Genomic DNA, 27,161 nt, shown 5'->3' with positions numbered 1-27,161 from the left:
GAGTGGACAAGGCTCCCAACCTCTCAGCCTGGGTGAGGAAGACATAAGATTATCTGGGCAACAAAATGCTACCACATTACTTAAGTCTCTAGGAAAGGAGGAGGACCTGGCTGAATGACGTGGAACCAAGGTTAACATTTTTTTATTTACCAATAATAGCCTTAACTAATTTTTTTTAAGGTACTTATTTTTTTTTTATATGTAAACTAATATAAGAAAAAAAAAGTAGCCACAAAAGGTACTTGAAGTTAAGGAGAAGATGACTGCTTTTTTCTTAAAGCTTCTACACTTGTCATAACTAAAAACGTAGGCTACTAAGAAAAATCAACTGACTAAAGGATACTTATTGATCGAAAGCATTTTAAAAAATTAGGAGGGGAAAGCACAAGGGCCTGACAGGCATTTCTATACAAACTAAAAAGAAATCTAAATGCTTGATTTGGATAAAACAAAATAATGTCAATAAAACTGGTTTGTGAAACTGTAGATGTTTTGTCATTGAAAAGGCCTCAAAGCATGACTTTCTGCCTGATTTCCATCTTTGATGATGGATTCCTAGAAACCCAAATTTAAATATTAAAACACAATACAGGGAAAAAAAATTGGTTTGCGATCTTCTTCCATTTACTGGTTTAACAAAAAAAAACTACTCATGTAGCTTCTACTCCCATAATTAACACTTAAGCTCCAAGGAAACTGGTTGAGCCAAATGAGTCGAAACATATGTCCACACAAAAACCTACACAAGAATGATTTTAGCAGCTTTATTCATAATTGTCAAAAACTAGAGGCAACCAAGATGTACTTTAATAGGTGAATGGATAACCAAACTGTGATATTATGTGGTACATGTAAGAACCTAAAATGCACATTGCTAAGGTAAAGAAGCCAGTCTGAAAAAGCTACATACTGTATGACTACAACCATATATGACATTCTGGAAAAGGCAAAACTATAGAAATAGTAAAAAGATCAGTGGCTGCCAGGGATTGGTACTGGGTGGGGGGAATGAAGAGGCTGAACACAGGGCATTATTAAGGCAGTGAAACTACCTGTATGATACTATAATTATGGATATGACATCATGCATAAGCCACAGAACTGTACAAGGAGTTAACCCTATGTAAACTATGGACATCAATAATATTGTATCAATGATGGTTCATCAATTGTAGTTAAGTGTACCACACCAATGCCAAGGTATTAAAAGTAAGGAAAACTACAGGGAGCGGGAGGACAGAGGAACTCTGTACCTTCTGCTCAATTTTTCTGTAAAATTAAAACTGATACAGATTATTAACTAAAGAAAGGAAATCAGTACCCTAGCAATAGAACTTTCAAAATACTGATTTTTTTTTTTTGGTTGCCTTGTTTCCTTGCTCTTTGGCATTTTATACTTTAATGTCCACAGGATTCTAAAAGACAAAACAGGTTTTATGACAGTACAACTTTTCTAGAAAGATACATTCAGAGAACAACAATAATTTATTTTTCTATCTTAACATCCTCGATTCTCCACAGAATGTCAATCATTTAGAAGACGAAGGGAAGATGAGGAACCGGTCATGTCTCACCTGCCCGTGCCATGCATAGTGTAAAATAATAGCAGAGTTGGGGTGGTTTCCGAGGAAAATTGGCATCAGAGTAGAGATGAGTTCGTGGCGCAAGGTGTGCCAGGAAGTGCTGATTTGTAGTAAGGCCAATACCAGCATATCTGGACAGTGTTTGATAGGGAAGCTGAAGAGCTGTTTGACTTGCTCATACTGTCCCACCTCTGCAAGCCTCAGCAGAGATTCAATCAAATCCAAGCTCTTCCTACACAAGAAGGAAGGAAGATGCTCTCTATCAATGAAAATCCAAGTATACAAAATTCATTTTCCAAATGAAGTGATGCCAGCTATCAAGACAAAACCAAGTGGCTATCACCTTCTAACATTTGCAAACGTGTAAGTTTTTATAAAGCTATTTAAATTTTTGGTTAAATTGGTGCTAATATTCATTACAAAATACATGCTGGGTGGTGCAAATGGTTAAGCTCCTAACTACTAGCCAAAAGGCTGGCAGTTCAAACCCACTAGCGACTCCAAAGGATACACTTGGCAGTCGGCTCTGTAAAGATGACAGTCTGGGACACCCTATGGACACTTCTACTCTGTCCTACAGGGTTGCTATGAGTTGCAATCAACTTGACGGCACACAACCACCTCAAAATAAGCAGGCTCAATAAAAATACCATCTCACTTAAATCTGTTAACTATTAACTTCATATTTCAAAAATGCAGAAGTGATCATTTAAAAAAAAAAAAAAAAGCTAGTAAGAGTGTTTACCATGTGGCAATTTCTCGATTGTCGTCCTCCGGTGGTGCTTTCAGAATATCAGTGGCAACAGTATGACAGGGATAGTCAGCAAAACAGAAGATCTCTGGGTTTATAAGGGAATGTTGAATGAAGGAGAGCTGGGACAAGAGAAGAAACATCCTTACTACTGTAAACGATCACGAATGCTATAAAAATCAGAAACATTTTCATTAGGCTAATCTCAATCTTCTATTCGAATGACAGTTTCTCTTTAAAATTTTAATTATCTGTCCTTTCAAAACCCACAGATAATTCAAAAGGTGAAAAGTACATAATGAAATGGCCTTAGAGACAAATGTCATTAAACTACTAGGAAACAGCTCGGTTACTGCACCTCAACTGAATCGACTAGTATTAAAATTATAATATTCCTGCAATGTTTTTGACAATCCTGCTTTTCTGAGCCATGCAGAACAAACTCTACTTTAAAAGAATATCTCAATCAACGGGTGGGTGGCACCATACATAAGGAATGAGCCGTTACTTTGTTCCCCTTCTACAGCTGAACACCATTCACCTACCTGGCCTTCCGCGTGTTTCCAAGGTCTATATATGAGGTCTACTGGGAACACTTCCATTCCCAGGCCTCTTTGAATGCCATAAACCACATTATGAAGTCCTTTACTGTCACGAATTTGAAATCCAGGATGGTCCAGTTCATAAGTTACTTCCTTGAAATTCAAACTCGGGTTCTATAGAAGAAAAAAGCATTTCTAAGTTTAAATGAACAAATGGTTCATGTTTTGATGACCAACCTAAACGTGCAATTCAATCAAGTTGTTCTCATCACAAAACTCAAAGTCATCTAATCTTTCTGGCATTTTGAAAGAGATTTAGAAAGATAAATTCTTAATACTCAGAACAAACTGGCTCTACGAGCAAGGTACTCAAACAATTTAATTTGTGGCATATTTCCAAACTTCTGAGTATGTAAAAGGGGAACCCTTTCTTCCCCTACGTAACCCAACTATAGTTCCCACCCCAATATGGCAAATAAGTAACTCTTCATTCAGCAACTCTTCTCTTTACATCAAGACTCTATTATCTTGGAACAAAATGGCAAAAGATAAACCAATTATCCCAACCATCATTCTTGATTAACTGAAGATCTCCCTTAAAAGTATCTCAATGCATGCATCAGAAAAAGCGGTCTAGATTATTCTTTACGACAAAATGACTGACTATTCAATTCAAAATATGTATGAAAAGGTATCCTAAAAAGCAGTATCTGACCCCTTAGAAAAAACACAATTAAAGCAAAGGAAAACAAGTTTATAGAAGGTAATTTACCAGATACCCAGCAAAAAGTAGTTAAGTATGTTATGCTTAAAAGGAAAAAGCCACAAAAGGACAAGACATATGTTGGCTTAGTCACTGCAGTGAGGTTTGGGGTAGCACCTTTCAGTTTCTGTTTCTAACAAGCTTCTATGTGATGCCAATACTGCCAACACTCGGAGTACAAAGGAGTACACTTTTAAGTAATAAGAATTCAGAATATGTGCTCAATATTCAAGGTGGGATGGCAGGAGAGATGTGGATCAGGTATGATCAGCTCTGAATAGTTACTACAAAAGATTTTTATTGTCTCTGCATTCTTCATTTAAAATGTTTTCTATTCAGAAAAAACATCTTTTCCTTTTAAAATTTGTTTCCAGGAGTGGCTTTAACACTACCATTACTTTAGTGTTTTAACAGCACTATCTTAGAGAAAGATGAGCTTGGTATATCCACGGGCATGCCCCTGTGGTTTCCTCCTCCCGTGCTTTGTGGGCAATCAAAAAACCAAACTAGATGCCCGATGTGTTTGTGAAATTGTCCTCTGGTCTTTGCTTAAAAAAAAAAAAAGTAAAGAAAACACTAATACATGGAAATAAAAACGAAGAACAGGAAAAACAGGTAAATGATTCGTCTATTCAAACCCACAATGTAGTACTCAATTTACAGCCAATTCTCACTCTCTGAAATCAGGAACAAAACCGATCCAGGTAACATGGAATTCTGAACTCGTCTGTAACTTTTTTCAGAACGGTATTTTTAATGGGGCAACAAGTATAAAAATGGAAGTAACTTAGCTAAGAGGGCATGTTTTTACTTTTAACAAGATAAGCACCACACATTAACTCGTTATCCGTAAGTAATGAAACTGTCATTTTACTTTGGTTTTCTTTCTATCCACTTTTCCAAGTTTTCAGCAATGATCATGTATTACTAAAGGAGATTAGCTCGAACACTGCAGTGTTCAACTTTGTCCATCTTCTACTACCATGGACATAACAGGTCCATCTGCTAAGAAAAATAACAAAAAGAAAACCCACTGACATTGGTAGCAGTAAGGGCCCACATAGAACGGCATGATTTCCTCTAACGGGAATTTACCTATAAGCTGCAAACATGGAAAACTGAAGTGAGAAATAGGATACATGACCTGGACATGCGATAAAAAGAACTTTATGCATGTGTATATACGTTCTTTAACATTATATTTTGTTTCTTGACATTTTATGAAGGTTGAAAATATTGCATCTTGACGCCACTATTCTCGCACTGATTAAATTTCATCATTCCCTTTTCATATCTGAGAAGTTTTCATTCTCTTGTATTATTTAGGTATTTCAGCATCTTAGGAGAAGTTCTTTGTTGTTTTGGGGCATGGGGGAGTGGCAGCAATTATTTAGTTTGGGAATAATCCAGAAGTAGTAGTAAATATGGACTTTCATTATCCCTATCCACCATAAACAAGACTTGGCAGTATTTTTATTACATCTATCAGGGTCCTATAGGGTTGCTATGAGTCGGAATCGACTCAACAGCACTGGGTTGGGTTTGGTTTGGTTTGTTGTTTTTTTTTTTTTTTTGGTTATCAGAAAACATTCTGAAGGCCTGCCCTTTCCTCAATAATTCTGTGCAAGCACCACGGGAGAATTATTACAACATATTAGTTCCCCCCAAAAAACATACAAACCCCCAACCCACCAACTTACTTCAGCACTGCACTGCTTCAGAATTGCATGCCAACCACCACTAACAGAATCTGAAGTTGATTATGTACTATTTCTAGAACATAATTATCTCAGATACTTTATTACTTTTTGAGCCAATAAAGTTATGGAATTACAAAACATTACTTTCGCTTAGCTGGAATTTTATTCATTAGAATTCGATTTCTTTAGCTGATTCATACTAAAATCATGACTCAAAAACCGTGATCACATGTACTCACCAGTTCTTTGAGAACGTCAATCAAGACTTCTACATTCCATGTGTGTGCCTGTGCTCCATCGCTTTTATCTTTCCCATCACTCCAGATCCCACTGCCAGGAGCAGAGATACTCTGTAGAAATACAACTTGAATTAAAGAAACCCAAACCCTTACTGTGTTTCGCTCTTGTTAAAACAATCAAGCCTACTCTAATAAATAAAGAGCACAGGACATTAATTCACTTAACAGCTGAATTCTACATACTTACTTGTAACGGAATACCATCTGTTAATCCTGAATGAGTTCGAGCCATCATTCCCAAAACCCTTGCAACTTGGGCAGCTGTGACCTCCCGAACACCAAACTGCATGATTATATTGCGACATTCTTCAATACTGGAACAAAAATATAACTTTAGAAAAATGCTACTAAGATTAAGAAATGCTGGTAGAAAACGAGCCCTTGTGTGAGATCCCTAGAGTTTTACTAACAGAGGCAGACTGATAAGCATCATTTCTTGTTACTTTTATATAGCTAAGAATGTATAAATCACATAAATAAGAAAAACCTTAAAAGATCAATGGAAGAAATATGTGCCCAAAGTGTAATGATTTCTCTTACAAAGCACATGTTATTTTCATCAATCTTCAGTAAGAATTTACTCAATAAAATAGATGCTTTGGTCATTCTAATACGTACAGAGTCTTGAAAATACATCCAAACCTTTTCATTTTACATCTTCGAGTTTACTAAAACAAGCTTTATGTCAGGCACACACACAAAAATAAACTATTTAAAACATAAGTGGGAATGGGGTTGATATGAGGGTTTTTAAAACACTGAAAGTTACGCTTAAAGTCAATGCAAAGCACATGAATGTCTCTCGTAACTTCTTCTCAGAAAAATATTAACAACCCACTATATCATAGTCGGAAGTGCTACCAGTAGGGTGAAACAATTTTCTCTGGTGCTCCGACAGGTAAAAAGAATACGCATCCTGAATACAACCAAATACTTCGAGGGACAGAGTAGCAGGGGTGGGGGGTCCGGGGACCCTGGTTTCAGGGAACTTCTAGGTCAAGTGGCATAACAAAATTTATTTTAAAAAAGTTCTGCACCCCATTCTGGTGAGTGGTATCAGGTGTTTTAAAAGCTAGCAAACAGACATCTAGGATCCATCAATTGATCCCAACCCACCTGGAGCAAAGGAGAAAGAAGAAAACCAGAGACACAAGGAAAATACGAGCCTAAGAGACAGAAAGGGCCACATAAACCAGAGACTCCATCAGCCTGAGACCGGAAGAACCAGATGGTACCTGGCTACCACCAATGACCAACATGACAGGGAACACAACAGAGAGTCCCTGACAGAGCAGGAGAAAAATAGGGTGCAGAACTCAAATTGTAGTAAGAAGATCAGACTTAACGGTCTGGCGGAGACTGGAGGGATCCTGGAAGACACAGCCCCTGGACTCTCTGTTAGCCCAGAACTGAAACCATTCCTGAAGCCAACTCCTCAGAAAAAGAATAGACTGGACTATACGACATAAAATGAAGAGAGTGCCTCTTAGCTTCAGCAGATACATATGACTAAATGGGCATTCCTGTCCAGAGTCGAGAAGAGATGGCAAAAAGGGACAGGAGCTGGTTAAAACGGGCATGGGAAATCCGGGGTGGAAGGAAGAGTGGTGCTGTCACATGAACAATGTGTGTATAAATTTTTTTATCTGAAACTAACGAACTATAAACTTTCAAATAAAGCACAATTAAAAAAAAAAAAAAGATGCAACAGGCAGAGGATAAAATGAATAGAAAAACATGGTAGGAGATAAAGGCATAGTGAGCAAACTGCAGGAAGAAGAGAAAACTAGACACATTAAGTGGAAAGTGATACAAGTTCCATAAACATTAGTGTCAACACCCCCCTTTCCCCAAAAAGATACTGGCAATTAGGTTAAAACCTGGTAGTTTCTTGATCTCTACATTTGAAAATGGGGGGTGGGGGGGGTAGGAATTTAGCCAGTGAAACTAGGATGTGAAACATGTTTTAGAAGTAAAAAATTCTGAAAGGCAAAGACAACATTAAGAAATCTGAGGAACTTATTTTAAAGAATGAAATTGTACTTGGCACAAGAGTAATCAAAATTTAATGTGTCTGACTACCAACCTTGCACAAAAGCCATAGCCTACTTCTTGCATGAAGTCAGCCAGAGAGCTCTCCATCATGGTTTTAGCTACCCCTCCAGAATCAGGCAGGATCCTGTCCATTAGAATGTCCCGTTTTTCAGAGTATAAAAGTGGTGCAAGCACCACGGGACAGCGTTCCTGGGGAAAATCTGAGGAAAAAAGAAGGGAATTATAACTGCTATGGTGATTAAATGCAAACGATCCTCTTTTTTTGCTCACTAAAAGCCCCTCAAACCTGACTCTTCACAAGTTCATATCCAAAGCACAGTTTAGTTTTTTCCAATCTTTAGTTACCCAATTTAAATATTTTTATATCACAAAAATTTCTTATTAGCATACTTTTAATTTTTCATATTAGGATTCTGGTGTCTAATGAACAATTCACGCCCTAAATATTACTTTAAATTCTCTCAATAGGGCTATCAATTCTCACACAAGGAAGGCATCAGAAACATAAATAGAATATGAGAAGCTATTTATTTCAATGATAAGTAGAAAATTTCCTATCACTGAAAAAGTTAATGCAGCTTAAACTATGTAAGCATTAGGAAAGAAAAAAATTACAGAATGTCAGTCCACTACCAAAGGTTTAAAAGTACTTACCTCTCTAAAAGAAAGATCATAGAAATAAAGAATGGTAACATTAGAACCTGTAGTTATTTAGCGTAACAATAGCCAACAGTAAAGGGGGCAAAGCGGGTGTATCAAAACTGACCAATACCGGAAAATGATTAAAATTTTTAAAAACTAAAAAACAGCGTGTTATTATAATGTAGTCTTCCTAAGGGTGAAGAAAACAAACAAAAGACTATATCTTTATATATAGTCTTAACTATGATAGTTATATAACAAGATTGTCGGTTAAGCTATATCCATTTGTACGTTTTCTATAATGAGGCTTTATGGTTCGTTATTTTAAATTACAAAATGCTCTCTTCAAAAAGACTACACCAACATAAAAACAGGGGTAAATCCCTACCTTTACTTATATTCTAAAATGCATTTGTCGTGTTTTTAATTATTCAAAGAAATCATTTTTTGTAGGCCATGATCACTCCCTTACCTCTGCGCAGTGTCTTAAGAAAAGCGTCTATCTGCTCCTGTCCAACTCCAAAGGCTCCCTTCTGCCCAAAGAGGAGATGGGAGAGGAGGAGGTGTAGGACCTCTATTGCTATATCTTGGAAGCCACCTTCTTGATTTCCACTGACGTCTGCGTCAATATAAGAACGCAGAAGATCTGGAAGCTTCTGTTTGATAAACTGGGCGGCTAAAAATCAGGTAAACCAAAAATCATTTCCACACCACAATGGGTAAAAACTCATATACTATCAAAATGTATCTATATACACCCACTCCTCACTTATCAACATGATTAGGTTCCAAAGGACCAGGTCATTATGCAAAAATCAGTGTTATATGAATACGGAGGACGACCACATCAGATCATAAAATGGAAGATGACTACACATCATTACATAACTACCAAACCACTGACAATCATGGCCTAGCCAAGTTGACACATAACCTTAATTATCAGTTTGTGTTACTTTCGCCTCGCACCTCAGCATTCCTTACGGCCAGACTTCCATCGTTAATCCATAGAACAGTCAGATAATAAATTTTTTACTACTGTCGTAAATGTGAAACGTCAGATAACAAGACAGCCGATTAGTGAGGAGTAGGTGTATTCTATAAATAAATCTATTCATCCTTCTCATTTACCAAATCACCTTCTACCCCCTTCTAATGCTTTGTATCTCTAGTTGGTTTTTCAAAAGTTAACCTTTAAAGAGACCAATGGAAGTCAATCTTTAAAAAAAAAAAAACCATCTTAATTTCTAAACTATGAAGCCTCAAGATTCCCCAAGCTGATTTTAAAGAGTCTCACTTCACTATAGAATTTTTAAGAAAAAGAACATACCGAAACCTCTGAGATCTGAGCTGGAAGAATTCAAGAGGGCAAGGCCAAAAATTACCTGAAACAAGAAGGGTTAGAGTAACTAAGAATTTAAATGGCTGTTTTTAATCCTAATTTGGCCTACCTCTTTTTTCTAAATCACTTACCTCTTGTACTTTGCTTAACTTGAGAACTTTACTCAGCTGGGCAAATAAGTGGGGTGCAGGCTTTAAACTCTGAAACAGACCAAATTTGATTTTAAAACAAGAACTTACTAGTCTTCGAACAGGTTTTAAAAGCATCTGTTTGCCCAATTATGGAGCTGTTTACCAATAAAGGTAATGCATACTGCTTCTAGAAACAATACGCCATGTCCTAGAACTGTGGACTAACATCCTATAAACTGACACCTCCGCTTCACAGTAATAAAGCTTAAGCTTTTACAGAATCTGGTTATAGTAGGATTTACAGTTTTATCAAACTGCCTGAATATTGTTAGAAAGCTACAATAGAAGCCCTAAGTAACTAATTGAAATTTTAAAATTAAGGCATGGCATTATGAGATCAAAGTCGATGGCCTCTTTAGAAAGCTTAATAAGAGATCGTATTCTTAGGACTGCTGAGAATATAAGCAGTAAATACCAACCTTCTGATAGTGCAATGGATTATCAATGGCATAGGACAGCGTCGAGATAAAATTTGGCTTTGTAATCAGCGACGCGCACTCCTGAATCAGAAACTGAGTCTTCAAAAATAAAAAAGAAATTTTCATTAGCGCTGACAGTCATCTCCCACGAATAAAAAGCAGATGTGCTCAGAACATGAACGTGTAATGTAAAACTGTGTGTTTCTATGTTATCCAAATCAGCTCTTTAAAACACCCATTTAAACTACTTTAAGTTCAATTAGTAACGATGTTAAACAAAAACTTCCACAAAATAATGCCCACTAATAAGATGACTATGAGAACAGTATCATAAGAAACTATTACCAGATTGAGAATCAAGCCAAAGAAGACTCAACCCAGGACATGAGATCCCCTCTCTGCCTTACTTACTTGTCAAGCAGGACATCCCCATTCCTGCTTCCTTCAGGCAGGTCACATCCCCAGCTCTCTAAGCCTGAACTACGTAGCTGTAAGGGCAGCTGGGCAGGAGAAGGGAAGGACAGAAAAAAGGAGAAGTCCAAGAACACCTTTTAGCCATCCAGCTAAGATTATTTCTGGATGCTCTCTGTATGTGTCACTCGCTACAACCACTATGCCCAAAATACAATTCATTAAATAATTACAGCTAAGTGGATATAAACTCTACGAGCCCCAAATACCTGATGGAAATCTTTGCCACTGCTTTTACCATCGCCACTGAAATCCACATGCGAAAATAGGCAGCGTAATAAATGCCTGTCTGCCTCAGGACCGTGCCGATTCACAATCTAAAAAGACCAAAAATATAAGTCTGCAAGTCAACATTAAAGGAGGGCGGGGGGGAGGGAATCAATCTCTAGCTCAAAATCCCAAGTTAAATTAACTGTTCCTATTGGAATGAGTGTAGGAAATACTGAGATGGAGGTACCGATATTTTATGATTAATATTTTTTAAATGCTTCCTAATAGTCACTAGTAAGAAAGATAGAGGAAGAAGAAAAACTACCAGTAACTACCCCATATAAGCCTAACCAGGCCTCTTTCATTTTAGTCAACTTCTACACAAAAAACACCTGGCAGCATAAAATGACATGTACTGGGAATACAAAGTTTAAAAAAAAAAAAAAAGTTATAAGGTAACAATTGTATAACAAACTAAACTCATATGAACATTTTTTCTATGTTATTATTTTTACTCTAAAAATGTAACCTGTGATTTCTCTAACACAGCGGTGACCCTATACAATGGCCTAAAAGACAAGGCCCTAAATGAACCGGCCACCAGCTACCTCTGCACTCGGTGCTTTGGATGACGCCTCTGAGCTCCATCAACTCGTTTCTCACTGTTGCTCAAAATTACCAACATTCGTTAGCACTTGCTATTCCTCCTAACTGGAAAGCTCCAGATAACTATGCATGGTTTGTTCTTTCAAGTCCTTTAGTTTCCTGCTGAAAAGTCACCTTATCCATGAAGCCACTGGTGACTACCCTCCCTAAAATAGCAACATAACCTATCCCACCATCACCTCTCTCTCACATTGTTTACTTTTCTCTACAGCACTTACGAACACCCAACCCACCACCTGGTATGTTTATTATTTGAGAACAGGGAATTTGTTTGGTTGTGTTAACGTCTACGTATCTAGTCTAGAAAAGAGCGTATTAGCAATGTATGTGCAGAATAAATACTTGTTACGTGCTACAGTAAACATTATAAATAATATTTAACTACCTACTTTGGACTAGATATACTGAGCTTCCTCAGTTTCATCATCAACAATCCTACCAAAAATTGCTCCCATTTTATAGGTGAAGAGGTAGACACTTAAAACAGATTCCATGAGCCGAAGATCCACTAGCCTGAGAGTTAAAAACTCGGATTCACCCTGATGGAGCAGGAGAAAAGTGGGATGCAGATCTCAAATTCTAGTAAAAAGGCCAGGCTTAATGGTCTGACTGAGACTGGAGGGGCCCCAGAAGACACGCCCCTGGACTCGCTGTTAGCCCCAAACTAAAATCATCCCTGAAGTCACTCTTCAGACAAAGATTAGACTGGACTGTAAGACATAAAATGATACTGGTGAGGGGTATGCTTCTTAGCTCAAGTAGACACATGAGACTATGTGGGCAGCTCTTGTCTGGAGGTGAGATGAGAAGGCAGAGGGGGGACAGGAATTGACTGAATAAACACGGGAAATACAGAGTGAAGAGAAGGAGCATGCTGTCACATTATAGGGAGACCAACCAGGGTCACAGAACAACGTGTATTTAAGTTTTTATATAAGAAACTAACTTGAATTGTAAACTTTCACTTAAAGCACAATTTAAAAAAAAATCTGGATTCACAGTCCAACTCCAAAGCCTACGATGTTTGTACTGTATCATGCTAATTATGTGACAGCTGGCTAAGTTATTTAACTTATTTTAGTTTCTGTTTTCCCATGCAGAAAAATGTGTGAGTTAGGTAAAATTAATCTTTACATTGTCCCACAGGCATCTGAAAGTTAAAATCTATATAATCAGACGATCAATAAAAACCTCTGCATCTCCAAACACTACTATGAACCTATTCATAATGTACTGTTTTTGCAGGTTTTTATCTTTCTTTGATTAAGTTCTATAAACGCAGAAACTAGTCTGTCCTTCTAGTATCCTCCTAGAATGCTGACCACTATCTTAAGGGGCCAACTCAGATTAGTAAGAAATAGAATTACATATTCTCCAACTAACCAGGCCTCTCTCACAAGAACAAAATCTAGCTCAACAAATATTTATTGAGTACCTCCATATACGCTGGAAACCGTGGTGGCATAGTGGTTAAGTGCTACAGCTGCTAACCAAAGGGTCAGCAGTTCGAATCTGCTAGGTGCTCCTTGGAAACTCTATGGGGCAGTTCTACTCTGTCCTATAGGGTCGCCATGAGCCGGAATCGACTCGAGGGCACTGGGTTTTTTTGTTTTTTTTTTTATTTCCATATATGCTAGACACTACTTTAGGTGCAGCAAATACAGCAGAGGAGATTGGTGGAGTCCATTTAACTCTCATAAAGTGGAAGAAGAAAAGTATCGGCAAAAATAATTTCTGATAATATTACCTACTAAATGAAGAAAACACAGGCTATGTGATGTAATGACGGGGGCGGGGTCAGGGGGGAGGATGGAGCTCAGAGAGGCCTTCCCCATGTGAGCTGAGACAAAATACAGCGAGTCCACAACCACAGACAGAGCTGGTGGAAGGAGGAAAAGCTGTCCTGGATAAAGGAAAATCTACTGCAGAGGCTCCAAGACAGGAAAGCACTTGTTTGAAGAACAAAAAAAGGCCAATGATAGTCAGGGGCCAGGTCACAGTTAACAAACAACTTATCTAGCACTATTATACCAATCTAAAAAAAGGAAAACACATACTCCATTTGACTGGCAATGGCAAAAAAAAAAAAGTTCTAAGTGTTTAACTAGGAGTCAGCAAAGATTTACTAACATCCCTTTTACCCTTTACATTTGTTTCTATAATGTTTTATAGTTTACAACTGCTTTCACAGCCACTCCATCTTCCCAACAACCCTATAAAGTATATATGGACAAACACACACATTCAAGGCTGCAATGACTGAAGATGTTACACGTAACTTGTTAGCTGGTAGGAGGATGAGACAGTATGTTTTATGGCTGCTGGGTGAATGAAACATTCCTTCCGTTGATACCATGCTGCCCCCTCACTAAGAAAACTGTATTTTTTCCTTCTTAAATTCAAGTGGCATTTTAAAAACATTATCCTGCATTGCAACAATGATGAAATAAGATTATATGCATCCTCATAAAATTAAGCCCTGTACAAATTTTCACACACACACATGCAGAACAAACTGAACCAGCTGGGCAGTGAGAGCAGTAAAATAATGGAGACTTTTACGTAAGTACCTCAGGATTGAAAGCAAAATCTTCAGGTTGTATTCAAAGCAAAGTAACTTAATCGAAGACATTCTACAGTGCTTCTGTAATAATCTAATTTACGGCTGAAGCTACACATTAAGAACATTAACAAATAGTTCACTTATGATGGTAAAAATTCTGAAAATCATGTGGAATGGTTTGAAAAAACAGGGCACTATGTGGCCTATGTTGTTGTTAGGTGCGATCCAGTCGATTCTGACTCATAGTGACCCTATGCACAACAGAACGAAACACTGGCTGGTCCTGTGCCATCCTTACAATCATTATTATGCCTCAGCCCATTGTTGCAGCCACTGTGTCAATCCACCTCGTTGAGGGTCTTCTTCTTTTCCGCTGACCCCGTACTCTGCCAAGCATGATGTCCTTCTCCAGGGACTGATCCCTCCTGATGACGTGTCCAAAGTATGTAAGACACAGTCTCACCATCCTTGCCTCTAAGGAACATTCTGGTTGTTCTTGTTCCAAGACAGATTTGTTCGTTCTTTTGGCAGTCCGTGGAATATTCAATATTCTTAACCAACACCACAATTCAAAGGCATCAATTCTCTGGTCCTCCTTATTCACTGTCCAGCTTTCACACGCATATGATGCAACTGAAAATACCATGGCTTGGATCAGACGCACCTTAGTCTTCAAGGTGACATCTTTACCATTCAACACTAAAGAGGTCCTTCGCAGCAGATTTGCCCAATGCAATGTGTCTTTTGATTTCTTGACTGCTGCTTCCATGGCTGTTGATTGTGGATCCGAGTAAAACGAAATCCTTGACAACTTCAATCTTTCCTCCATTTATCGTGATGTTGCTCACTGGTCCAGTTTTGAGAATTTTTGTTTTCTTTACGTTGAGGTGCAATCCATACTGAAGGCTGTGGTCTTTGATGCTTCGAGTTCTTTTCACTTCCAGCAATCAAGGTTGTGTCATCTATTTTACATAGGTTGTTAATGAGTCTTCCTCCAATCCTGATGCCCTCTTCTTCTTCATATAGTCCAGCTTCTCAGATTATTTGCTCAGCATACAGACTGAATAGGTATGTTGAAAGGATACAACCCTGACCCACACCTTTCCTGCCTTTAAACCAATCAGTATCCCCTCGTTCTGTCCGAACAACTGCCTGTTGATCTATGTAAAGGTTCCTCATAAGCACAATTAAGTGTTCTGGAATTCCCATTCTTTCCAACGTTATCCATAATTTGTTAAGACCACACAGTCCAACACCTTTGCATAGTCAATAAAAAACCATATAAACATCCTTCTGGTATTCTCTGCTTTAAGCCAGGACCCATGTGACATGAGCAATAGTATCCCTGGTTCCACGTCCTCTTCTGAATCCAGCCTGAATTTCTGGCAGTTCCCTGTTGATATACTGTTGCAACTGTTTTTGAATGATCTTCAGCAAAATTTTGCTTGCATGTGATAATTAATGATATTGTTCTATAATTTCTGCATTTGGTTGGATCACCTTTCTTGGGAATAGGCATAAATATGGATCTCTTCCAGTCAGTTGGCCAGGAAGCTGCCTTCCATATTTCTTGGCACAGAAGAGTGAGCACCTCCAGCGCTGCATCTGTTTGCCATCGGTTCCTGATCATATGCTACCTCCTGAAATGGTTGAATATCGACTAATTCTTTTTGTGTAATGTCTCTGTACACTCCTTCCATCTTCTTTTGATGCTCCCTGCCATCGTTTAACATTTTCCCCATAGAATCCTTCACTATTGCAATACGAGACTTGAATTTTTTCTTCAGTTCTTTCAGCTTGAGAAACGCTGAGCGTGCTCTTCCCTTTTGGTTTTCCATCTCCAGCTCTTCGCATATGTCATTATAATACTTTGTCTTCTCTAGCCACCCTCTGAAATCTTCTATTCAGTTCTTTGACTTCATCATTTCTTCCTTTTGCTTTAGCTGATTGACATTCGTGAGCAAGTTTCAGGTCTCCTCTGACATCCATCTTGGTCTTTTCTTCCTTTCCAGTCTTTTCAATGACCTTTCACTTTCTTCATGTACGATTGTCCTTGATGTCATTCACAACTCGTCTGGTCCTCAGCCACTAGTATTCAATGCATCAAATCTATTCTTCAGACGGTCTCTAAATTCAGGTGGGACATACTCAAGGTCATAGTTTGACTCTTGTGGACTTGCTCTGATTTTCTTCAGTTTCAGCTTAAACCTGCATATGAGCAATTGATGGTCTGTTCCACAGTCGGCCCCTGGCCTTGCTCTGACTGATGATATTGAGCTTTTCCATTGTCTCTTTCCACAGATGTAGTCAATTTGATTTCTGTGTGTTCCATCTGGCGAGGTCTATGTGTACAGTCACCGTTTATGCTGATGAAAGAATGTATTTGCAATGAAGAAGTCATTAATCTTGCAAATTTCTACTATTCGATCTCCAGCATTGTTTCTATCACCAAGGCCATATTCTCCAACTACTGATTCTTCTTGTTTCCAACTTTTGCATTCCAATCGCCAGTAATTATCAATGCACCTTGACTGCATGTTCGATCAATTTCAGACTGCAGCAGCTGATAAAAAAATCTTCAATTTCTTCATCTTTGACTTTAGTGTGTGGTGTGTAAATTTGAATAATAGTCGTATTAAGTGGTCTTCCTTGTAGGCGTACGGATATTATCCTATCACTGACAGGGCTGTACTTAAGGACAGATCTTGAAATGTTCTTTTTGACTATGAATGCAACATCATTCCTCTTCAAATTGTCACTGCCGGCATATTAGCCTATATGATTGTCAGATTCAAAAGGACCAATACCTCAGCTCACTAATGCCTAGGATATCTACGTTTGTATGTTCCATTTCATTTTTTGACAATTTCCAATTTTCCTAGATTCATACTTTGTTCTGATTATTAATGGATGTCTGCAGCTGTTTCTTCTTCATTTTGAGTCATGCCACATCAAGCAAGGTCCGGAAAGCTTGACTCCATCCACGTCATTAAGGTCGACTCTACTTTGAGGAGGCAGCTCTTCCCCAGTCGTTTTCTGAGTGCCTTCCAACCTGGGGGCTCATCTTTCAGCACTGTATCAGACAATGTTCCACAGCTATTCATAAGGTTTTCACTGGCTAATGCTTTTCAGAAGTAGACTGCCAGGTCCTTCTTCCTAGTCTGTCTTAGTCTGGAAGCTCAGCTGAAACCTGTCCTCCATGGGTGACCCTGCTGATATCTGCATACCGGTGGCATAGCTTCCAGCATCACAGCAACACGCAAGCCCCCACAGTATGACAAACTGACATGGGGGTGTGGCCTACAGAAGACATATAATGGAGGACACTAAAGACTTTATTATGTGAAAGACGGTTACGTGAAACAGAAAGATGGTTACACGAAACAGAACACCAAAAGCTTGGTTTTTGGCTCCTTTCTAATAGGGTTTTCCATAAATTGAGGTGGTCAACTACTATAATCAGAAACAGAATCCTTTATTAATTTTTTAAAGCTTTTCTTTGGATCTAATACTGATGAGGTAGCAATTATCTAAGGACTTGTGCCTTCAACACTAGCTCATTAAAACAGCTTTAAAGCACACACATAAACACACATCGATTTTTCTAAGCTCAAGAAGATTTATAAAAAGAAAAATATATAAAATCTGGCCTAACCGATGATCTCAAAAGTCTTGAAATGCCCAAGATTCTATGGAAGTACTAGGTTTGTTTTGTTTTTGCTGACTGAAGACAGTCACTCACTACATGACAATGTTTACAGTTTTTAGAAATGACTGGAATAACTATACAGTCTACCTAAATATATATAACACTTCACATAAAAAAAAATGAAGTGTCGCCATAATTTTAAAGTTGGTAAACATATTCCACCCTTAAAAATATTCATTTCAGTGTGGTGTCTGGGGTCTTAAATGCTAACAAGCGGCCATCTAAGATGCATCAATTGGTCTCAACCCACATGGATCAAAGGAGAATGAAGAACACCAAGGTCACACAATAACTATGAGCCCAAGAGACAGAAAGGGCCACATGAACCAGAGACTTACATCATCCTGAGACCAGAAGAACTAGATGGTGCCCGGCCACAACCCATGACTGCCCTGACAGGGAGCACAACAGAGAACCCCTGAGGGAGCAGGAGAACAGTGGGATGCAGACCCCAAATTCTCATAAAAAGACCAGACTTAATGGTCTGACTGAGACTAGAGGAATCCCGGTGGTCATGGTCCCCAAACCTTCTGTTGGCCCAGGACAGGAACCATTCCCGAAGACAACTCATCAGACATGGAAGGGACTGGACAATGGGTAGGAGAGAGATGCTGATGAAGAGTGAGCTACGTGTATCAGGTGGACACTTGAGACTGTGTTGGCCTCTCCTGTCTGGAGGGGAGATACAAGGGTGGAGAGGGTTAGAAGCTGGTAAAATTGTCACGAAAGGAGAGACTGGAAGGGCTGACTCATTAGGGGGAGAATAAGTGGGAGTGTGGAGCAAGGCATATATAAGCTTATATGTGACAGACTGACTTGATTTGTAAACGTTCACTTAAAGCTCAATAAAAATTGTTTTAAAAAATATTCATTTCAGGTTTTTAGTGTATTATCTGTATGAATAGTTTGAGTTACTTTACAAAAACACAGCATCTATTCAAAGAAATTTAATATAATGAAAACAAGAGGAAATTCTGCAGCAAATATAAAGTTACTTTTAACAGGAAATGTGTTAATTTAAGGACAAAAACTTCATATCTGTAAGTTAAAGACAGCAGAAGTAGAAGAGGACTTTTCTACTCTAACCACTCAAAATACAAAAAAAAAAATTCCATTTTCAATGAAACATTCTGTCTTGAAGAAAGCTCATTTTTATCTCCTCAGATGAAACGCCCAATACAGACTCATCTTTGGGGCAGATAAATCAATAAATAAAAATGTTTAGGACTGATAAATATCCCGAAACATATACAGATATTCTACGTTCAAATGATGAGATCTGGGGTACAAATAAATCATGAAGGAAAACAGGCTGTTCATTTAGACAGCGAGATCAACATGCAGAAATTACAGAAAAGCAAAGCAGACAGAGCTATAAATGCGTAAACCAAGCTCAGGGTGCTACTTTTAATATCTGTGAGCTAACTATATAGCCAAAGGTGTGTGCTGGAACAGATACAGAAGGAGAAGGGAGAGGTGGCAACCGTTATAAAATCTGAGAACAGAGGGAAATGGCAGGCTACCCTCAATACTTCCCCCCTACTCTCAACCATCTCCAGCACTGCTAATACATGAGTAAATAGCTGGACCCATTCAAATATGGACAAAAATTCAAAGAATCATCATGCAACCTATTTGAAGAAACTGTAAAATAAACAGAGCGAAGAAACAAGGGAAGTTAACATACATTTCAAATTCTTACCAAAAAACACAGATAAAAGTTCAAAGAAATAGCATTCTACAGTCTCAAAGAAATTATAGGAATTGTTTTTGTTTTTAAAGAGAAAAGTCCTTAAAAAAGTAAAACAATGGTTCAAAGACAAGATAACAAGAAACGAACATGAAAACAAGCTTACGGCGTCTAGAAGAAAAAACCCTACAATGAAGATAACCACGTAGCAGCAAAAACAAAAATATTTAAAATAATTAACCTAATAAAATCCATTAAGAAAACATTCTGCATTCCATTTTAGAGAGTGGCGTCTGGGGTCTTAAACGCTCCCAAGTTGCCATCTAAGATGCATCAATTGGTCTCAACCCTCCTGGCGCAAAGGAGAATGAAGAGTATCAAAGACACAAGGTAATTAAGAGCCCAAGAGGCAGAAAGGGCCACATAAAGCAGAGACTCATTAACCTGAGACCAGAAGAACTAGATGGTGCCCGGCTACAACCGATGGCTGCTTTGACAGGGAACACAACAAAGAACCCCAGAAGGAGCAGGAGAGCAGTGGGATGCAGGCCCCAAATTCTCACAAAAAGACCAGACTTAATGGTCTGACTGAGACTAAGATGACCCAGGAGGTCATGGTCCCCAGACCTTCTGTTAGCCCAACATAGGAACCATTCTCTTCAGACAGGGGCTGGACTGGGCTATGGGACAGACAATGACACTGGTGAAGAATGAGCTTCTTGGGTCAAGTAGACACAGGAGACTATGTCGGCACCTCCTGTTTGAATGGGAGATGAGAGGGTGGGGGGGTCAGAAGCTGGCCAAACGGACACGAAAATGAGAGTAGAGGGAAGGAGTGTGCTGTCTCATTAGGGGGAGAGCAATTAGGATTATATAGCAAGATGTTTATAAATTTTTGCATGAGAATCCGACTTGATTTGTAAACTTTCACTTAAAGCACAATAAAAATTTAAAAAATAATAATTATTATTATTATCAGTAGATACTGATTCACAGCGACCCTATAGGACAGAGAAGAACTGCCCCAAAAGGTTTCCAAGGCTGTAAATCTTTATGGAGGCAGACTGCCACATCTTTCTCCCAAGGAGCGGCTGGTGGGTTTGAACCATCAACCTTTCGGGTAGCAGCCCCTAACCACTACATCCGTCACCAGGGCACCTCAAAATAATTAAAAGAAGGTTTAAGGCTATCACATAAATGTAGGCAAAATATATGAAAAGAGTGGACAAAAAGAACAACAACAAAAAAAAAAACCCAAAGGTGTTCCAACATACAAGTAATAAAGTATCTTCAATCCCACAAAAACAAATGAAGGATATTCAAGGAAAACAAAAATATCTCTAAAATTAGAATTTGAACTGGAAGATCAAAGGATACTCCATATCACAAGAAAAGCTGATGCAATCCTGAGGCAAAGCTGACCAATGCCAAAGCATACAGGTGAAATTAATGACCTTAAATTAAGAGAGAATTCACAAGAATACTGAGGTTAGGAGTAGATGCAAGCAGGAAAATTAAGTAACTTACAGCAAATGGAGAAGGGGGAACTGACAGCTTTGTCGTTCAATGCTGCTGAAGAATAATGGGCAGTACTATTTACACGATAGGGAATAATGCAAGAATTTCAGAAGTGATGACAACTACACTTCGAATAAAAACAAGCAAGATATTCTCAAGCATGAAAGAACCAAGGTAAAACATCCCAAATTCTTAATGAAATAGATCTTTGACAAGTTGTTGTTGTTAGGTACCATTAAGTCGATTACGACTCATAGGGACCCTATGTACAAGAGAACGAAACACTGCCTGGTTCCGTACCATCCTCACAATTGTTGTTATGCTTCAGCCACTGTTGCAGCCACTGTGTCAATCTATCTCACTGAGGGTTTGCCTCTTTTTCGCTGACCCTCTTCTTTATCAAGCTTGATGTCCTTCTCCAGGGACTGGTCCCTTCTGATAACAAGTCCGAAGTATGTGAGCCCAAGCCTCACCACCCTCGCTAAGGAACATTCTGGCTGTACTTCTTCCAAGACAGATTCGTTCCTTCTTCTGGCAGTCCATGGTATATTCAATACTCTTCACCAACGCCACAATTCAAAAGCATCAATTCTTCTTCGGTCTTCCTTATTCACTGCCCAGCTTTCGCATGCATATGAGGTGACTAAAAATACCATGGCTTGGGTCAGGAGCACCTTAGTCTTTTGTAATAGATTTGCCCAATGCAATACATCATTTGATTTCTTGACTGCTGCCTCTGTGGGAGTTGATCGTGGATTCAACTAATATGAAATGCTTTACGACTTCAATATTTTCTGTTTATCATGATGTTGCTTATTGGTCCAGTTGTGAGGATTTTTGTTTTCTTTATGTTGAGGTGTAATCCATACTGAAGGCTACAGTTTTTGTTCCGATTGCTTCCATTTATTTCAGTGAGATTAAAAGGGAGGTCACCAGGTAAGAAAGGAGGAGGAGGAATATTGAAATTTTGAGGAAAGACGGGTATAGATTTTATCATTTGGATAACCTGGTTTTCTATTCTAACCTTCCTACTTCAACCTATGCAGCCTTAAAACAATTAACCTTTCAGATCCTGGGCTTCTTCATCTCTAAGAGGGAGAACGAAATTTTCATCACAGGGTTAATCCAGCTTGAGGATCTTTCCTATTAAAAGTAATCATCACACATAACAATGTGTGTGTCTAAATTTTTGTATGAGAAACTGACTTGAATTGTAAACTTTCACTTAAAGCACAATAAAAAAAGTAATCACCACTGACCTTCCTGAGCCCTGTTCTGAAAATAACCATCACATCCATTTATATTCAATAAGAACATGCACGTGCATCAATAGATGGTATGAGAAGGGGTGTAGGGCACATCTGTAACAATCAGTGTTGGATCCAGACTGACTCACGAGACCCCACACCCAGAAAAGGGGCAAGTAAACTGTAGTAAAGAGAGCATGCTGCAAAGATGCTGGATTCTACTCCTGGGTGTACCACCAATTTGCTGTGTGCCAGTAGATGTCACTTAACCTTTCTGTGCTATTTCCAATCTGTAAAATGAAGTCCTGGGACCCGCCTGTCTGGTTCTTTCCAGCTCTAAAATTCTGTAGATCTATGGCTTATTCCATTTATGCACAGCTGCCCCTTGCCTAGACCAAGTATGGCTTTGAAGAAATAATGATATCACAGTACCTGCCTGCCTACATTTAATCTTTAAGTTAAATTTCATTACTCTAATAAATTAAACTTTATAGTGAGTATATAATTTCTATTGCCATAAGTAGCAAATTATATCAAAATATTGTTTTCTAAACGAACATTGTAGGGCCTTAAGGAAATATCCAAATATATTTTAGGACAAAATTTTTAGAAGAGACATATAATCTTTACAACGGTTTTAAGAACAATTCAACAGACACATCATGAGGAAATATGATTTTAACCATTTTGCTAATTTTATAAAAAATTATTAATTCATCCTTCAATGACAATTTCACAATAAAATAAAAAAAAGCATGAACATCTAGATTTTTAATGGCACAACCACCAACCACATATATTGTCATGCATTTTTAGGTATCTGAAATGAGTTTTTGTTCCAATAAGCCCAGTGATGCCCTAAGTGTATCCATGGCTGATTTCTGTCACTTAGAATGGACTTCAATTGGGGGATCTGGATAATAATCATAATCAACATGTCCTGACTGATGAAATTTCTACATCCCTTCAACCACTCCTTGCAGCAATCAACAAAGTACTGCCCTTTCATTGAAGCCACTGTCCTAACCCTCTCACACAGTAGCAATGAACTAAAAGTTGCGTTAATATTCTCATCACAAAGACTTCCCAAGTCTTCACTCTCTTCTGTGTCTCTCCCTTTGGCATGTTTACAAACCTCACTGAATTGGGCTGTCTGAAAAATTCAAATGACTTCTTTTGTAGTAGGAGCAATTGGGGACAATTTCAGCAAATTCCATTTGCCAGATTTAGCCAATAAAAATACAGGACGCTCATTTAAATTTTAGATAATTTTTTTTTTTTTACGTATACATATGTCTTAAACACTGCATGCGGCACACGCTAAAAATTATGTGTTGCTTATCTGAAATTCAAGCTTAGCTGATCAACTTGTTTTTAATTTGGCGTCTCTACCTTGTAGCCCGCCTTAGCCAATTGACAGGATCTATGAAAAAGTGTACTGAGACAATAACGATGATAATGGTGATGGTGATGACAGCATCTGATTTTCATCAAGTATTTAACAGGTGCTAAAAATAATGAGCTTTTCTCAAGGGAGAATGAAGAAAACTAAAGACACAAGGGCAAGATTACTCCAGAGGACTAATGGACCACAACTACCACAGCCTCCACCAGACTGAGTCTAGTACAACTAGATGATGCCCGGCTACCTCTCCTGAATGCTCTGACAGAGATCACAATAGAGGGTCCCAAACAGAGCTGGAGAAAAACATACAACAAACTTCTAACTCACAAAAAATGACCAGACTTGGTTAGCGGGTGGGAGAGAGACGCTGATGAAGAGTGAGCTAATTATATCAGGTGGACACTTGAGATTGTGTTGGCAACTCTTGTCTGGAGGGGGGATGGGAGGATAGAGAGAGAGGGAAGCCGGCAAAATTGTCAAGAAAGGAGAGACTGAAAGGGCTTACTCAAGAGGGGGAGAGCAAGTGGGAGTAGGGAGTGAGATGTATGTAAACTTATATGTGACAGACTGATTGGATTTGTAAACGTTCACTTGAAGCTTAATAAAAGTTATTAAAAAAAAAAAAATGATCAGACTTACTGGCCTGAAAGAGACTGGAGATATTCCAAGAGTATGGCCCCCGGCTACCCTTGTAGCTCAGTAATGAAGTCACTCCTGAGGTTCACCCTTCATCCAAAGATTAGACAGGCCCATAAAACAAAACAAGACAGAAGGGGCACACCAGCCCAGGGGCAAGGACTAGAAGGCGAGAGGGTACAGGAGCTGGTAATGGGGAACCCAAGGTCAAGAAAGAAGTGTGTTAACATGTTGTGGGGCTGTTAACCAGTGTCACAAAACAATATGCGTACTACCTATTTAATGAGAACCTAGTTTGTTCTGTAACCCTTCACTTGATGCATAATAAAAAAGAGCTTTTCTGATTGTATAATTGGGTGTGATTTGCCAGAATTAATCAAAAGAAACAATCTACTTTGTGTTCAATTGTCCAAAAACTCATCCACTTATTAACCGAAGTCCTACATTTTGCCAAGCTCATGCCAAGCACTGGGAAAATGGCACTGAACAAAAGGACCTGGCCTTTGTCCTCATGGCGTCCACAGCTAGTAGGGAAAGAACAGTAAAATACTCTCAAAATGCATACCAACAACGGAAAAGTACAGTGAAGAAAAACTGCAGTGTGTCATGAGGGAGTAAAAGAGGAGAACCTACTTTACCTTAGAGTATAGCTGGGGTGTGGAGAAGTGTCAAAGGCCTCTCAAATTCTGAGAACTAAAGTTTGAGTAGATGTGGGCAGAAAAAGCATTGAGGGAAGAGCAGGAAAATTTGGCAAGCTGAAGAGACAATAAAAGGCCAGTGTGGGTAGAGCATAGTTAGTGAGGCCACAAAGACAGGAAATGAGCCCGTAAAACAGGTAGAGGCCAGACCATGTAGGCCCGACTGCATCACATTAAAGATTTTGGATTTTGTTTTAATGGCATGAAGAAGTCACTGAGCAGTGTGGTGACATGATCAAAACTGCCTATTAAAATGGTCTGTCTCTTATACCCTTTTAATTGAGAACTGAATTTTACCCTTCAGCGAAAGATTAGACAGAGTTATAAAACAAACAGTAACACATGTGAGGAACGTGCTCTATGGTTCAATCACGTATACGAGACTATATGGGCCAAAAAAAAAAAAAAACCTGTTGCCATCAAGTCGATTCTGACTCACTGCTTATAGGAAAAAGCAGAACTGCTCACCTTTTGGTTAGCAGCCAAGCTCTTAATTGCCGCACCACCAGGGATCCATATATACACACCTACCCAAAAGCAAAGATGAGAAGGCAGGCAAGCACAGGAAAACTGGACAAACAGAAAGAGGACTCTGGGGTAGAAACGGAGAGCATATTAACACATCGCGGGATTTGCAACCATTGTCACACACACACAAAAAAATTGTGTACTGACTGTTGAATGAGAAACTAATTTGCTCTGTAACCTTTCACCTAAAGCACAATTTTTTAAAATAATGTCTCTGGCTGCTATGTGGAAAATTATACGGAAGGGAGAAACAGTACCACTGGGGAGAACAAACCGCTGAAGTAGATGGGGCATGAAATGGGAGTGTCTTGAACTAGGGTAGTAGCGGTGAGATGGAGAAATAACTTGGATTTCAAAATGACAAGACTGCCATTAGACATAGGTAAGGAGTAAAGAAAACAGAGATGCCAAAGAGAACTGATTTAACAGTCTGAGATTTGAGAGGGGAGATGGATATGCCATTTCCAAAGAAGGGCAACCCTGGGGAAGAAGCAACTCAGATTAGAGTGTGTCAGGCAGCCCAAGAGGCAATCTAATTTTGACCCTGTTTAATTTGAAATGCCTATGTCACCTTAACACCCTCACACCCAACCTTCATGCCTTGTATCTCATCCATGTTGAAACAAAAAGACTGGAGTCATTAGCATCTGCTTTGTGGAGCTAATCTGTTCTATACTCAGAGATGATGTTTTACTTCATAGTTCAAATACAAATAAAGAGAAAATGGTCATTATCCAGGCCAGAACCTAAAGAGCTTGGATTCAATAATGACTCATGGAACTGGAAACAACTAAACAGAGATTTGGAAGAAGGTATGGTAGTAATGCTCATAAAATGCAAACATACTCTGTCATTGATAACATTTGTTCCCACTAAATGGAGAAAAATTTCAGATAAGGGAAGTCTTTATATATCATTTATTGATTTTCGTCTTGACAATGACAAACAAGAAACAAACAGTTTACTTTGGGGGCGACTTCATTTTGACAACAGTCACCAACAATCAGGCTGAGTGGTTAAAACTTTTAGTTAAGCAGTTACAATGAGTTTTCCACCCCATCCTCAGCATTTCCCACCAAATTAGCTGTGTGAACATTTACATATACTGTTCAATATTTGTGCACCGCATTTTATTCTACATGGGAAAGTCTGAATGAGAAACAAATGTCAGTTAAATTCTCTTACATTTTCCTCTTCACATGTATGCTGATATAGAATGATAACCCCATCTAGAGTACACCATGGAAACTGTTCAACAAGAGAGAAACTGAAAATAACCATTAAAGAGAAATGGCTGAAAAATAGTGTCAGGATCCATTTACCTAATTCCTAGACGTGTTGTTGGTACAATGTGGTGTGCTATAAATAATGGGCCTTGTTGATAATGATACTTATGTATGTAAATATGGATGAAGATATTTGGGCAGAGCTTTGTGAAGATACACCCACTATGTAATGAACGAATCCATTTGAATCTCCTAACATTCTTACGCAGCACATTAATGCAGACGGTGGTTTTTTCTAACATAACCG

At 38.6% G+C, this 27,161-nt stretch overlaps 1 protein-coding gene across 10 annotated transcripts in view; it reads right to left on the bottom strand.

The window, feature by feature from the left end:
• CNOT1 (CCR4-NOT transcription complex subunit 1) overlaps nt 1-27,161 on the bottom strand; it is a 119,911-nt gene that overhangs the window by 53,867 nt on the left and 38,883 nt on the right. For 9 of the 10 annotated variants that reach the window (XM_023556517.2, XM_003417028.4, XM_023556518.2 and 6 more), the window contains 11 exons: nt 10,968-11,075; nt 10,288-10,386; nt 9,809-9,877; nt 9,666-9,720; nt 8,808-9,011; nt 7,725-7,893; nt 5,826-5,952; nt 5,579-5,689; nt 2,880-3,050; nt 2,329-2,456; nt 1,575-1,815 (listed from right to left, as the gene is read on the bottom strand). In XM_023556517.2, the coding sequence (XP_023412285.1) occupies nt 1,575-1,815; nt 2,329-2,456; nt 2,880-3,050; nt 5,579-5,689; nt 5,826-5,952; nt 7,725-7,893; nt 8,808-9,011; nt 9,666-9,720; nt 9,809-9,877; nt 10,288-10,386; nt 10,968-11,075 (1,482 nt within the window). The remainder of the gene's footprint in view (nt 1-1,574; nt 1,816-2,328; nt 2,457-2,879; nt 3,051-5,578; nt 5,690-5,825; nt 5,953-7,724; nt 7,894-8,807; nt 9,012-9,665; nt 9,721-9,808; nt 9,878-10,287; nt 10,387-10,967; nt 11,076-27,161) is intronic. The other variant, XM_064273957.1, reaches the window with a different exon arrangement.

This window comes from Loxodonta africana, chromosome 21, assembly GCF_030014295.1.
Source record: "Loxodonta africana isolate mLoxAfr1 chromosome 21, mLoxAfr1.hap2, whole genome shotgun sequence".
Classification (NCBI taxonomy): Eukaryota; Metazoa; Chordata; class Mammalia; order Proboscidea; family Elephantidae; genus Loxodonta; species Loxodonta africana.
Note: the sequence above shows the minus strand (reverse complement) of the source record. Positions and strands in the feature narration are given on the sequence as shown.